The 15,612-nt window shown below is 45.3% G+C and overlaps 1 protein-coding gene across 1 annotated transcript in view; it reads left to right on the top strand.

The window, feature by feature from the left end:
- Positions 1-15,612, top strand: part of EXOC4 (exocyst complex component 4) — a gene marked incomplete at its 5' end in the record, with an annotated part of 481,981 nt that overhangs the window by 128,070 nt on the left and 338,299 nt on the right. Inside the window, 2 exons of the mRNA XM_084273112.1 lie at positions 7,211-7,356; positions 12,514-12,602. Of these exons, the coding sequence (XP_084129238.1) occupies positions 7,211-7,356; positions 12,514-12,602 (235 nt within the window). The remainder of the gene's footprint in view (positions 1-7,210; positions 7,357-12,513; positions 12,603-15,612) is intronic.

The following is a 15,612-nucleotide window of genomic DNA, read 5'->3' as shown; positions in this document are numbered from 1 at the left end:
TATCCACTGTCACAGTGGGACCTGCTCTGCTCTTGATTATCTTCGATATTCCCAAATTTGCTGGAGTGACACAGTAATCCTATAGATGAGACTGAGTGGTGAGGTGCTGGAACAGGCTGCCTGGAGAGGTGGTGGATGCCCCGTCCCTGGAGGTGTTCAAGGCCAGGTTGGCTGGGGCCCTGGGCAGCCTTGTGTAGCTCCAGACCTGGAGGTTGGTGTCCCTGCCTGTGTCAGGGGGGTTGGAACTCTAAGATCCTGGGGGTCCCTTCCAACCCAGACCAGTCTATGATTCTGTGGTTCTATCATGACTTCCTTTTTTTTCTCCCTAGATGTAGAGGTTTAACTCTGTAGACATTGAAATTCTTACAGTAGAATGATGCTATTATTAAAAAGTAGAAATTAATTTTAATAAATAAATAAATAGTAATAAAAATAATAATTAAAAGAAAAAAGATATTATTATCTTAATGCTGTGTTCACTTCATTATTTACCATTTTTCCCCTAAACTCATTATGCTTTACAAACTGTATGTAGTGATTACTTTCATAGGAATTTGAAATAAGTTCTGGTCCATTCAGTCCTGAAAGGGGTTGCTGCAGCCACTCCGGGTGCCTTTCATTGTCTGATTAAGCTTCTAATTAGTATTGTTTTAATAATGAAGATGGCCAAACATAGGTTGGAAATTAGGCAATATCTACCCAACAAAAGAGATGGGTTCTGGCATAGTCCTGTGTTTCCCTTGGAATTATCCATCATCTTTGCTAAGTCCTGGGAAATGGGAGAGGTGCTTGAGGACTGGAGGACAGCAAATGTTACTCCAGCCTTCAAAAGGTGCAAGAAAGAGTACCTGGGTAACCACTGACCGGTCAGCCTTACTTCCAGGACTACTTCTGTCCCAGGAAAGGTGATGGAACGACTTCTCCTTGGTGCTGTCTCTCAGCAGATCGAGGGTAAGAGGGTTGTTAGGAGCAGTCAACATGATTTTACCAAGGGGAAGTCACGTTTGACTAATCTAATAGCCTTTTATGAGGATATAACCGGGTGGATAGATGATGGTAGGGCAGTAGATGTGCTCTACCTTGACCTCAGTAAAGCATTGGACACTGTCTACCACAGCATCCTCATGGCTAAACTGAGGAAGTGTGATCTGGAATGTTGAGTAGTGAAGTGGATTGAGAGCTGGTTGGAGGAAAGGAGCCAGTGAGTTTTGATCAATGGGACAGAGTCTGGCTGGAGGCCTGGATCTAGTGGTGTCCCTCAGAAGTCTATAATAGGATTTGTACTATTCAATATATTCATTGATCACCTGGATGAGGGAATAGAGTGCACAGTCAGCACGTTTGCTGATGACACAAAACTGGGATGGGTGGCTGGTACCCCAGAGGTGGCTGTGCTGCCATTCAGCAAGAATTAGAGAGGCTGGAGAGTTGGACAGGGAGAAGTTTAATGAGATTTAACAAGGGCAAGGGTAGGGTCTTTCATCTAGGGAAGAACAACCAGTATAGGTTGGGGACTGGCCTGTGGGAGAGCAGCGTAGGGGAGAGGGACTTGAGGGTCCTGGAGGACAGCAGGATGACCATGAGTCGGCAATATGCCCTCGTGGCCAAGAAGGCCAATGGCATCTTGGGGTGTATTAGAAGGGGTGTGGTTAGTAGATCAAGAGAGGTCCTTCTTGCCCTCTGCTCTGTCCTGATTTGGCCACACCTGGAATATTGTGTCCAGTTCTGGGCCCTTCAGTTCAAGAAGCACATAGAACTCCTTGAAAGAGTCCAGTGCAGGGCCACCAAGATGATAGAGTGGAACATCTTCCTTATGAGGACAGGCTGATGGAGCTGGGCTTCTTTAGCTTGGAGGAGACTGAGGGGTGACCTCATTAATGTTTATCAGTCTGTAAAGGGAGGATGGAGCCAGGCTCTTCTCAGTGATGGCAGCGATAGGACAAGGGGCAATGGGGGCAAGCTGGAGCAGAGAAAGTTCCATGTGGATATAAGGAGAAACTTTTTCCCTGTGAGGGTGGTGGAGCCCTGGAACAGGCTGCCCAGAGAGGCTGGGGAGTCTTCTTCTCTGGAGACATTCAAACCCTGTGGTCCTGTATGCTTTCCTGTGTGATTTAGTCTGGGTGATCCTGCTTTGGCAGGGGGGTTGGACCCGATGATCTCTCGAGGTCCCTTCCAACCCCTACAATTCTGTGATTCTGTGATCTTGCAAAACCCAGTATTGGTGGTTTCCTCATTTCTAGTCAGATGTTAAGGATCTTGTCACGTGTTTGCTCGTTTTTCTTTTATAGAAGATGCTGTGCTGACTTTTAGCATTTTGGCTTTTGCCAGATCCTTGGTGGAAATATAACTGTATCTCTCTTTTTATTTAAAGCTAAATTTGTCATCATCACAAGTATACCAATTAGCCAAGATCTACGCTCTGTAAATCCACGTTCTTGGACATGAATTCTATTATTCTCCCTTAATTCTTTTTTAATAGAGTCTTCTATCATCCACTCTGTGATTTTTGTCCCTGATCAATATGAGTTGGAGAGGCCAGTAATTACCTGGTCATCCCATTTACCCTTGTGAAATTCATGGGATGGTGTTCGTTTTCATTGGATTTTTTCTGGACCCCCCCCAAATACATGAAGGTGTGATGAAAAAAATCAGTGTTGATAGTGGAGAATTTGAAACCATCATGATTTTCTGATGGAGCAGAGCCTTCCCACTGCAGCATCCATCTTCATCTAGAATATTTGAGGGTGTGAAATACCATTTACAGCTTTTAATTGATGGAGTAGAGCTTCTTCAGAGCTCGGGCCTCCTATCTAAAACCTCACAAGAGGTACAAATAAGGAATTAATTTAGCTGTCGCCCTGTGGCCAGGCGTGTTTTATTGCCCGTGCTTGGTTCAGAGGTCAGTCCTGAGCACGAAAAGACATAATGAGTTACACAACTTCTCATGGGGCTCAGCCTAGGAACAAAAATGTGGATTTGGAGAGCCACAGCAAGCACAAACAGCAAACACCGAAGCAGATTTGTTCTTGCCCCGCTGCCGTTCAGAAAGACAGCATAGTGCAAGCTGTTACCCGATCGACATGATAGACAGGCTACACATATCGATACAACCTTTTCAAGTTCAAGGATTTAATTAAGCCTCCAAATCCATAAATATAGCTTTTTTTCAAAATAAAATAGTTAATACTCATTTTCATTTCCAAAGAGCAGTTGGAGAAAGAGCGCTTTGTTCCCGTCCTTTCAGCGCAGCGTTCGTTGTTTGACGTTGATGTGAATATACTACATGGTTGGCCAGAATTCAACCACCAAACAAAAAGTCAAAAGTCCTTATTACAGATGAATGGGATGTTGCAAACTTTACTGTCACTTATAAATCTTGCTGTATGGCCATGTGATTAATGACTAACAAGGGTTTTGATTGATGGCTTAGCGACTACTAATCAGGTGTTACGGGGCCAAATCATGAAATCTCTTACTTGGTTGGTCAAGGCAAGCTCCTGTTTGCTTGGGTAGGCAGGAGAATGTCTGGGTTTTCTTTCCTTTTAAGTGGATTTTAAAGTTCTAGCTTGCTGTTGGTTTTAATGAGCATACAGCCAGGCCACAACTTCTAAAACCAAAGTATGGTATTTATTAAAATCTTCTACGAGGACTATGAGAGCAGAACAGCCATGACATTGGGTGAAGGCTGTGAATTTCACAACACAATGAGAAACAACCACAGAATCACAAGGTGGAAAAGACCTTTAAGATCAAGTCCAACCATATCTGTCCCCTACTAAACCATATCCCTAAGTACCTCATCTACCCTTCTTTTAAACACATCCAGGGATGGTGACTCAACCCCCTCCCTGGGCAGCCTGTTCCACATCCCCATAACTCTTTTCAGTGAACAACTTTTCCCTCACATGTGATCTGACCCTGCCCTGGGGCAGCTTGAGGCCATTTCCCCTTGGCCCCATCTCCTATCCACTGGCTGAAGAGACCAGCACCCACCTCTCTCCAGCCTCTGATAATGTCAGGCTATTTTTTCAGGCACGTAGCCAGCAAGATTTTCAGCCTGGCCCACATGTTAATCATACTGCTTAAAAATTAGAAGGGTTTTAATCTTCATGTAACGTTTACAAGCCAAATGTACTGTGCATTGAAGATCTTTCCTGTCTTAACTTCTCTCTTGCTCGCCTGTGTATTGTAGCTGCTCAGCCATGCTTACGCTTAATTACTTCGTTCTGAAGAATTTGTGTAAGTGGTGAATACAGGGCAGTGGAGCAGAAAGAGCTTTGATCTGTCTTGTGCAGTTTCTGCTCTGCCTGAATTTTAGAACTTGAAGATGAACTTTGAGACTAGTTCTCAAAACCATCGATTTTCACTGCTTGTACAGTGTTTAACTGTTTTTTCTGGAGCCTCACATCTAACCATCCTGCCCTGGGAATCTAGTGATATCATAAATTATCCATTTCCTCTTCTTTATTCCTAATCTGCAGTGTTTTCAGAACTGTTCTGAATCTCTAACTCCCAGCTCACCTTTTATTTCTGTTTCACATTTTGACCAACAGAGATAATTCAAACCTGTGTTGAGTTACTGCCATCTTGAAGAAGCAGCTGAAGGAGCTGGGGGTGTTTAGCCTGGAGAAGAGGAGGCTGAGGGGAGACCCTATCACTACCTACAACTACCTGAAGGGATGTTGTAGAAGGGTGGGTGATGGTCTCTTCAGCCAAGTAACAAGAGATAGGCCAAGGGGAAATGGCCTCAAGTTGCACCAGGGCAGGTTTAGGTGAGATGGGAGGGAAAAGTTCTTCACTGAAAGAGTTGTTGGGATGTGGAACAGGCTGCCCAGGGAGGGGGCTGAGTCACCATCCCTGGATGTGTTTTAAAGTGGGGTAGATGAGGTACTTAGGGATATGGTTTAGCACAGGACAGGAATGGTTGGACTTGATCTTAAAGGTCTTTTCCAACCTTGTGATTCTGTGGAGCTGGGTACTGTAATACACCCTTCACATTCCCTAGTTCTGGATAGACAGTGACACCAGAGTTGTGGAATCCGTGATAAACACGTTTCATCCATAACAGGAGAACAAATTGCCAAGTGTTTTTCTTTTTCTATTTTTTTTTAAACTTGATTAAGTTTGAGGGTTTAATTACATTTTCGTGGCAATTTTCGGGTTGTTAAGTAGAAAAGATGAAATGCAAATACATGGGTACAAATGGATTTGGTAAATTACTGTTAAAAATTAGCGCACTGATTATTTTTTACTCTTTAACAATAAGCATGCTTTTTAAAAGCTTGTGCTCAGGTAAAGTTTTAATTGAGATCTTTTAGGATCTGAAGTTTCTTTGTGTTTGCATTTATTTTTTTTCCCCAGCTATCCTGAATTGTTTCTAATTAGGGGCATGATACCATTTGCCTAGATATTTATTCCTCTGTAATTTGTTTAAACTTAGACAGCATGGTACTGATGTATTCCTTTCATTACAGACAAGTCTCTTTGATGGGCTTTGACTAGCTAATTATTAAAATGGAACACATTACTAATAGTCTCTGAGAAGGCAGAGTTTCCTGAAAGTAACGGGGGACTTTCTGAATGCTCTGACAAAAGTTAATTTTCAAAGGGGTTTCTTTCCACCTTCAGACACAAGGAGATCTCTTGAGGTCACTTCCAACCCCTATGATTCTGTGATTCTGTGTGACTTGGAATCTCCACCCCTTGTGCAACGTGGAGTAGTTTACACAGCATCAAATAGCAGGCCTCTGCTTAGAGCTGCAAGACTTTCCCAAAGGGGACGCTTGGCTTAAAAAGAGACCCCCCAACCCTTGACTAAGTGTCCTGAGCTAGAGGAAAATCAGTCCTAAACTACCTAAGAAGTCTAAGAGGGGATCTTAATTAATGTTTATAAATATCTCAAGTGTGGGACACAGGGGGAAATGGCCAGCCTCTTGTCAGTGGGCTGTGGGGACAGGACAAGGGGCGATGGCCTCAAGTTGGAGCACAGGATGTTCCACACCAATATGCAGAAGAACTTTTTCACAGTGAGGGTGACAGCCCTGGGACAGGCTGCCCAGGGGGGTGTGGAGTCTCCTTCTCTGGAGATATTCCAGCCCCGTCTGGACACCGACCTGTGTGACCTGTCCTAGGGACACTGCTTTGGCAGGGGGGTTGGACCTGATGATCTCTGGAGGTCCCTTCCAACCCCTACGAGTCTGTGATTCTGTGATACTGTGGCAGAACTGGTGGCTGAGGGAATTTGTATTTTGAATGGTAGAAGCTGCATGTTTGCTTTGGGAGCTATTAAAGGGCAATTTTTTCAGCATTCCCAGGATTTTTTTCCAACAGTGTATGTGACCTGCAGCACACACACCCTAACAGATCGTGGATGTTTTCAGTTTCTTCATATAAATATATAGGCATACATACACTTCTTTAAAATCTGCTTTCTTGACTCAACAGATCAGGATTGGTAACCTTTCTGTTTTTAAGAGCTGTGGTATGTAATCAGTCTGAAAAGGCCAGCCAACAACCACCCACAATCACCCTGTTACCTATAGAATCAGTTTTGGGAGGAGTGGAGATTTGTTGCAAGATGCCTTTGGTACCTTCAGGGTTTGGTAGCAGGTTGAGTTGGTCAGTGCTGTAACTAATGTAACCAAATTAGTGACAGTGGCAGATGAAGTCACTGGGATTGCACTTCTGAAGATAAAGCTAGGCTTCTGTTAATTAGAAATATTCAGATTTGTATTTAGTTTTCCAGTCTTACAGAGTACTTCAAGATCCCAGGCATTCAAGCTCGGAGAAGAGAAGGCTCTGAGGAGACCTTATAGTGGCCTTCCAGTACCTGAAAGATGCTTCTAGGAAAGCTGGGGAAGAGCTGTTCCCAAGGGCATGGAGCGATAGGATGAGGGGTGATGGTTTAAACTAAAAAAGGGGAGATTTAGGTTGGATATAAGGAAAAGGTTCTTCATCAGGAGGGTGGTGGATCACTGTCCCAGGTTGCCCAGAGAGGTGGTGGAGACCCTGTCCCTGGAGACCTTCAAGGTCAGGCTTGATGGGGCTCTGAGTGACCTGATCTAGTGAATATGCCCCTGCTCACTGCAGGGGGGTTGGACTAGATGTCCTTTAAAGGTCCCTTCCAACCTAATGCTTCCTGTGTTTCTATGATTCTAAGTTAGATTACACTGCTGGTTTTATTCTGAGTTCCCCTTCCTTCTGTTCGCAGATGCTGCTGACAGAGTACCTGGATATGAAGAACACCCGCACAGCCTCGGAGCCCTCCACCCAGCTTAGCTACGCCAGCTCGGGGAGAGAATTTGCAGCCTTCTTTGCAAAGAAGAAACCACAAAGACCTAAAAACCCTTTATTCAAGTAAGTGCTTGGACGATGTTAAAGCTGTGCCTAAGCTGTGTCTTGGTCCCTCAAGTCCTGCACAACACCAGCTGCTAATCGCGGTTTCACGGTGTGAGAGGAGTGTGAGTTTTGAGATGGAGATTTAATACCCAGAGCTAAAGCCTTGGTAAGATCTCTGTTATGGATTCATCGCTGGTTTTTAAAGCACAGCTCTTTTTGGGTCTGGGATCCCATTATACAAGCTGCTGCAAAGCCTGCAGTGATACATTCCGCCTATCTTTGTCCACGGTAAATTCAGGACCTGTTAAAGAGAGAGATAAAGGCAACTGGACAAAGAGAATTAAGATAACTGTATAATTACTAGATAGACTAAGCGGTTAATCCTATCACTAACTCCTTTAATTCAGAGTTCTGAGTGGAAAGAATTAAGTGGTTGAGAGGAGGGTGTGAGAAAGAGGAGGAGAGGCTTGGTGGCTGAGGGAAGGATTTGGGGCAAGAAATTTGATGTGCAGGAATAAGAAATGAAGAGCAGTGGTTGGTGAGCAACACAGTTAGGAGAGGAGAGCTCGTGTTGTTTAAGGTTTAAGGGAGCTGTGCTGAATTTTCACCTCTTCCCCCAACTACATGTGCTGCTCATTCTCTTCAATTTCTTGAGGATTTTTGGGGTTACCAAAATGTGCTGTTTTGGCAGTGGGTGCTCCTAGTTCAAAGATCACAGCTCCACCAGTGTAACCCTGAGTGTGTGGCTGCTCCCTGGCTCAGTCTTGCCAAAATAATCTCTTTTTCTTTTTGTTTCATAATGAGCTTGTTCAGCAACACTTGGTGAAGGAACGAGCAAATTTCATGGTAGATAGAAGAGAAGGGCCAAGTGGAGCTGTGGTGGGGAGTTCCAGCAGCTTGAGGCATCAACCTTTTACCCGTGCTCAGCTGCAGCAGGAACAGTGTGTGTCTCATCGGTCCTCAGCACCCCTCTGGGCTATGAGCTGATGCAGGGCTTGGGCAGTCAGTCTGTCCTTCCCTTTCTGAGTGATTTTTAGCCTTATGAGGCTTTGCTCTGCGGACTTAAGAGGGTCCGAGGTTAAAAATATCTGGGGGAATATTTGCTGGAGAGGGAGCGATTGTGGAACAGGCTGCCCGGGGAGGGGGTTGAGTCCCCACCCCTGGATGTGTTTAATAGCTGGGGAGATGAGGTGCTCAGGGATCTGGTTTAGCACAGGACAGGAATGGTTGGACTCAATGATGTTAAAGGTCTTTTCCAACCTTGTGATTCTGTGATTGGAAGGGAGCTGATGTCTTCACTCCTTATTTAGATGGAGATAAGGATCGAAAAGTCTGGGTGTTTTGTTCTTAAGAAAGAACACCCCTTCCCCACACACCCCTTTCTGTGACTGAAGGTGTAGATTGTTGTAAGGCTGGGAATGCAGGAATTTCACCAATGTGAAAGGCTGAGAGTAATTGGCTCTGCTATAGCAAGGCTGGGGAGGGCTTTGTTTAATGCATCCTCTTTACAGAGGTTTTTTTTTTTTTTGTGTTGGAGTTTTTGGTTTGGTTTTGTTTGGGGTTTTTTCCAACCAAAACTTTTTCTTGATTATCCAAAACCCCCTGGGCTTTGTCCCATGGGCATGTGCATCTGGTGGCTGTAATGTCATAGTACCTAAGGTCCTGGTTAGAAGCTGAAGTCTTCTGCACTGCCTCCTCTCCCTCTCACAGGATGAGCTGTCTATGTAATCTTCTGTTATTAAAGGTTAACTGTTGCCTGGAGGATTTCAGAGGTGCCTCCTGCCCCTGTCAACCCACCGTTATTCCTCTCCCACCCTTCTTTTTTAGCGTTCCCATGGCTCTTTGGGTTGAGGATCACACTCTGCACTTACTCTGACTTGCAGATGTATTCTGGAGCAAAATGGGGCCACTCACCTTTTCATACTGCAGCTGGTCCTAGGGGTACTTGGACCATTTAAGTTTGAGGAATGAGGATGCTCCATTTCACCTACAGCAGTTTAAGGCTGTAAATTAGTTTGTCAGCAGAGAGTGAAAGTGGGTATAATTGTTTAAAGTGAAGGTGCATGACCTCCTAGGAGCAGCATGTCTCTCACCACTCATGGGCTTGTCACCAAGTCGTTGCCAGCACCTCAGTGACAGCAGCACTTATTGGGATCTCTTATTTGGTTATCTGTCTTCTGTCAGCTGTCACCGTATCTATGGAAATCTCCACTGAAATGGAATTTCTCCTTCCACGGAGTTTGATGCAGCAGTGTCCTTGTCTCCTCTCCCATCTTCTGTCCTTTTCATGGCAGGCTTCAGGGCACTTTTTCTTGCCTTTCCATTAGCTCTGTCTGAAGCTGAGGAGCCTTCTGCTTGTCACTGGAATATCAGCGTTTAATTCTGCACTTCAGAGGTCTCTTAGGGCAGGTCTGCACTTTGCTTTACTCAGAGGTGGATGCAGGTGTTTGTGCCATAGCTTGTTGTAAAGTAATTTTATAAATAGAAAGTACTTGTGCAAGTTGTGTGTTTTAGGGAAGAATGAGGACTCCTCAGTTGCCTCCTACTGTCTGAAAATCAGTAGCCAGCATCTGGAAGAGACTTTGAATCATTGTTTTCCTACCTTTAAAATGGGTGTCATTTAAAATAGGACTTTGATGGGAAAGGAGTTGATTGTAGAAGCAGATGTTGAACACTCTGCATTAATTGCAGGCTTGGCTATAATTATATGTACTTCTCTGTAGAATAAAGGTAAGGAACCTGCTTTGGCAGGGGGTTTGGACCCGATGATCTCTCGAGGTCCCTTCCAACCCCTATGATTCTATGATTCTTTGTGTGATTTTTGAAACCTTTGCTGTGCGAGGATCAGTGTGGGGAAAGGAGTAACAAGAGTAGAGGAGTTAGGTGGAAATAGGGATGCCATCCAGAGAGACCCAGACAGGCTGGACAAGTGGTCCCAAGTGAACCTCAGGAGGTTCAACAAAGCCAAATGCAGGTTTCCAGCACTTGGGTTGGGACAACGCACGTTATCCATACAGGTCAGGAGATGATGTGCTGGAAAGCAGCCCTGAGGAAAAGGACCTGAGTGGACTTGTGGGTAAGAACCTGGACATGAGCCACCAATGTCCATCTGCAGCCCAGAAGGCCAACCCCATCTTGGGCTGCATCCCAAGGAGTGTGGCCAGCATATCAAGAGAGGGGATTCTGACCTCACCTGGGGTGCTGTGTCCAGCTCTGGAGCCCTCAGCACAAGAAGGACATGGACCTGTTGGAGCACATCCAGAGGAGGCCACAGACATGATCCAAGGGCTGGAGCACCTCTCCTATGAAGCCAGGCTGAGAGAGTTGTGCTGGTTCAGCCTGGAGAAGAGAAGGCTCTGGGGACACTGTATAACAGCCTTCCAAACCCTGAAAGGTGCCTGTAGAAAAGCTGGGGAAGAACTGTTCCCGAGGGCGTGGAGCGATAGGACAAGGGAGGGGGGGGTGTTTTTAAACTAGAAAAGGAGAGATTTAGGTTGGATATTAGGATAAAGTTCTTTCCTCTGAGGGTGGTGGATCACTGGCTTGGGTTGCCCAGAGAGGTGGTGGAGGCCCCATCTCTGGAAACCATAAAGGTCAGGCTTGATGGGGCTCTGAGTGACCTGATGTAGTGTATATGCAGGGGGGTTGCATTAGATGACCTTGAAAGGTCCCTTCCAGCCTGACACATTCCGTGAGTCTGTGTGGGAGAAGAGCAGATTAAGGAAACAGCTGAGGAGGGGAAATGGAGGAGTGTAACTGGATGGCTGTGGGAAAGAACTGAGATCCTGCAGCATAAGCCAGTGTAGGGCTCTGGGCAGTAATCTGAGCCACTGTCTCAAGAAGGAGACTGAAGTTTATTAGTCGTTTTCCTTGACCTGGAGCTTCTGGTTTTGATGCCTGGTGAAGACCTCTGGAACGTGGTGGTAATGCTACGCTTAATAGCTCACTAAGGGCAGAAGGGAGCACATCATAAATACAGAGCCAAGAATTTACTGTTCGTTAATTAAAAGTCATGTGTTGGTTGTAGTGTGATAGATCATTGTTAGTTCAGTTGCAATAACACACTTGCTGTCCAAATTAGGGCAGAAAAGCCTCATTAATAGTAACAGCATTAACAGGGTTGTGTGAGAAAGCTTATAAAAGCTTGTCCCTCTTCTCTGGTGTGGTGCTGGTGTTTGCAGTGTCCCTCTGAGGCTGATTCAGTCCATGGGGTCACAAGCCTTCCCCCCACCAAATCCACTACAGCTTGGGCCCCTCTCTCTGTGTCTCTCCCTCTCTCTCCATGAGCTGCAAGTGCTGGCAGAAGCTTGCTCCAGTGTGGGTCACAGCATCTCCTGCATGTCTCCACATGCTCCAGTGTGTCGCCTCTCCCTGGGCTGCAGATGGGGTCTAGGCCTTTTCTATGGGGTGTGGGGGGACACCCGCATCACCATGGGTTTCTCCAGAGGCTTCAGGGGCATCTTTCAGGCACCTGGAGCACCTCCTCCCCCTGCTTCACGGGCTTGGTGTCTGCACAGCTTCTTACACCTTCTCACTCCCTTCTCTGGGGGCAAAAAGCAGCCACTTGTGGTTTTTCCTCCTAACTGTGATTCCCAGATGTGCTGTGACCGTCGCTGATGGGCTCGGCCTTGGTCCAGCACGGGTCTGACCTCAAGCCTGGCTGGTGCTTACTCTGTTGGGCCTACAGAAAGCTTCTGGTTGCTTCTTGCAGAAGCCATCCCTACAGCCCCCCTTTCTCCACCAGACCCCAGCCATGCAAAAGTGCACCAGAGCTGTATAACAAATACTGTACAAATTATTCCTCCCTAGTTTCCAGGAGAATGTTAATTTTTACTTTCCAGCAATTTAGATGTGCCAGCCTATGGCCTTGGGTTGGGTTTCACCAATTTTGGGGGTGATTCCTTCTTCAAAGCCTGGGTGCTCCCAGCTGATAGAGCAGAGGAGCATCTCTCTGCTTTGCAGGCTGGTCTGTGTCATGGGTGGTTGCTGGTAGAGATGCGTTGATCAGAGCTGGCAGAACCTGGTGCATCAGCGATGGTGTTTTGTAGGAAAAATGTGCTTTTGTCTGCCTTGATAATTTTGCTCCCTGCAGGGAAGTCTTTTCTGTTTAGAGCTTACAAGAAAGACGTGTCTGTGGATGACTTAACTGACTGGATTCATTTTTGTTGCTTACAGGTTTGAGTCCTCCTCCCATGCCATTAGCATGAGCGCGTATTTGCGGGAGCAGCGTCGGGAACTGTACAGCAGAAGTGGAGAACTTCAAGGTGGGGAAATAGATAACGTCCTAGTTTGGATAATTCTCTTTTGCAGGAGCTTGAATAATGTGTCCATGCTACATCAGAGCATTAATACCTCTTTAATTCACCACACAGGCTGTCTGAATCTCTCCAGTTTCTAAGCTCTGTTTATGTATTCTTCTCGTGTTGTGGAGCAGCAGGGTTTCTCTTTGTTCCCGCTGCATTTTCAGCTAGAGGTCCAGGTCATAAAAGACATTCACAAAACAATGGGTGACATGTAGACAATCTCACCATGAGCACTGCTGTTGGATACTCAGAGGCAATGTCTGCTTCCTGATCCCCAGTTTATTGCCTTACATCACACGCTGGATGTCATGCTTACCCTGGATTGCTTCAGGAGCTCTGCTCAGGCAGCTTGGATTTGAAGTTCTGAGTTTTATGGAGTGAAGTGACCAATTCGCAGTCTTAAAGAGTTGCAGAGTGTTTGAAAATCGTGAATTTGAAGACTTGGTCTGCAGTTGCTGGTTTATATTGCTTGTAGGAAGTGCTCTATGTACCCAGAGAAGTGTTCTCTCCGCTGAGCACAGCTTCATTTAATGGTTTTTCTGGAATGATCTAATTCCTAGAAGTGTTGGCTTTGGGAATGAAGTCAAGGGGAGATCTTAAGGCTGTCATGATAATGGAATTCTGAATTCTTTTGTATCATCTATTCTAGTTTCTTACTAATCATAGCAAGAAAATAATAGGTACTCTTGTCACAGATGGAAAGATAAGAGGGATGCACTTCACTCTTAAGAGCGAGGCAACAATCTGTTTATTGATATAAAACAAAGGGTGTAACAGGGTGTTTGATAATAAACGTGACAGTGATTAAGGTTTGATGGTAAGGTAATCTTGATTATTTAGTGCATAGAGAACAGGGACAGAGGAAGCTGTCATGGAGACCCTCCCCTTGCTTTCTAAACTCCTCAAAGAGGAGCCTAGGTGTGGCTGGATCCAGTCTCAGTTCCAGACTTGGTCAATGGTTTATGTCTAAAGGATTATCTATGCACAATCAATCCTTTATACTTCTTAGCTAAGATCACAAAGTGTAGTGCACTTATTCCCAACTCACTTACCAAGGATCTGTTGTGGATCTGTTGTGGCAAGGATTCTCTCAACCTTGAGGAGTAACCTTGAGTGGTGTCTCTTTCAAAGGGAGATGCTGATGTGCAGCCCACTGTCATCTCAGGAGAGCTCAAAGGGCTCTTGGACTGCTCAATATTTATGGAGTAAGATGATTGGCTCATAGTCATATTTACATACCACCCACGGGTGCCAGTGGGCACTGAGCAGTGCTCTGCCCAGATGGGCATGTTACCACAGATACCCCTTGGCTATTGTGTTGTTGTCTGTCTTCCTGAAATCACTATGAGACAGATGCAGACATCACAGTCATCACCAATGGTTATTGATTAATCCAGATTTACAGGAATTGTCAGGCAAAGGTGGGGGCAGTGGGGGAAGTGTACCATCACCACTCTTCAAATACTACAGCGATGGCCAAGGGTAGAATTGCTCTGTGAAATTTTCCACGTGATAGTTTTCAGTTGGCTTTTCATTAATGTTGTTTTATAATTTACAAGAGAATTTTTGTGTCACTTTGTGTTCCTTTCCTCTTTTTATAACTTTCTTGTCCTCAGCGATAAGTTAAACTCACAACAGTGTGAAAAGAGTCCTTGAGAGATGTACAGTGTTCTTCTGGACAGACTGCTTCACTTAGGTGACTCTAAAAAGATCAACTGAACCTTGATGTGCTCTGGTGCATAAAAATGATGCAACTCTGGTGAATAGTTCAGTTGTTCTGAATGGACTTTGAGGAAAGAATCTGAGAAAAAGACTTATGGAAGTTGACAGTTGTCCATGCTATGATCTGATGGCATATAGGAATAAAATAAAATTGAGATACCTGTCTTTTAAATCATAGCATCACTGTTTGCACACTTGGGAGGTGTTTAGTTTACAGCTCTTCACCTCTTGAGACTTGAGCTCTCATCTTAAAGTCTGTCACATGCTCTTGTGCCCTGATCAACTGGAAGAAGTTACCTAGTACAGTAGGGTGTTGTGAAGCGCAAGCTGTTACGTGGCACCATCGTTTTCTTACGTGAGTAGGCAGTAGGACTGAAGTAATTACTTCTCCAAAAACTGCATGGGTTCAAAGACATTAATTTTGGGGCTGTTGAGAACAGTGTTTAGAGCAGTGATGGGAGCCTTGCAGCAGTATTTTCAGATCTCTTTGGGATTAGTCTTCTTGTCTTCTGCTGTTATAGAATCACAGACTGGTAGGGGTTGGAAGGGACCTCTGGACATCATCTAGTCCAAACCCCTATCACCTCAAGCAGGCTGCACAGGACCACGGGGTTTGAATGTCTCCAGAAATGGAGACTCCACAACATCTCTGGGCAGCCTGTCCCAGGGCTCTGCCACCCTCCTAGTAAAGAAGTTAGGTGGTTAGGTGGAACTTCCTCTATACCAGTTGGTGCCCATTGCCTCTTGTCCTTTCCCTGGGCACCACTGAAAAAAGACTGACCCATCCTCCTGACCCCACCCCTCAATGATTTATGAGCATTGATAAGATTCCCCCTCAGTCTTCTCTAGGTTAAAAAGTCCCAAGTCCCTCAGCCTCTCTTAATAAGAGAGGTGTTCTAGTCCCCTTAGCATCTCCATAGCCCTTCATAGCATTCAAATTTGCCTCCACACCCTGACCCAGCCAGGCATCCATATTGCTTTAAAAGCACAGTAGAGAACGGTATTGACTCACTCCACATGTGTGTCCTCTCCCAAGTACCTTGTGGCTGAGATCTGGGTATTTTTGTGGTTACCGTTGGACTGAACTGAGGATTTGGTTTTAAGAAGCTCCTTTCCTGGGTTCAGAACACATTACCAATGGGCACGGCCAGATTTCATGAAAGAGTAACTCCTTATTGAAATAAGACAAATCTGGAGGCAACATTTGTCATGAGCAGGAGGTTCTGAGGATTTTCAAGAGAAGAGGATG

The sequence above is a fragment of the Gallinula chloropus genome (genome assembly GCF_964237585.1).
Source record: "Gallinula chloropus genome assembly, chromosome: 1".
NCBI lineage: Eukaryota > Metazoa > Chordata > Aves > Gruiformes > Rallidae > Gallinula > Gallinula chloropus.
Note: the sequence above shows the minus strand (reverse complement) of the source record. Positions and strands in the feature narration are given on the sequence as shown.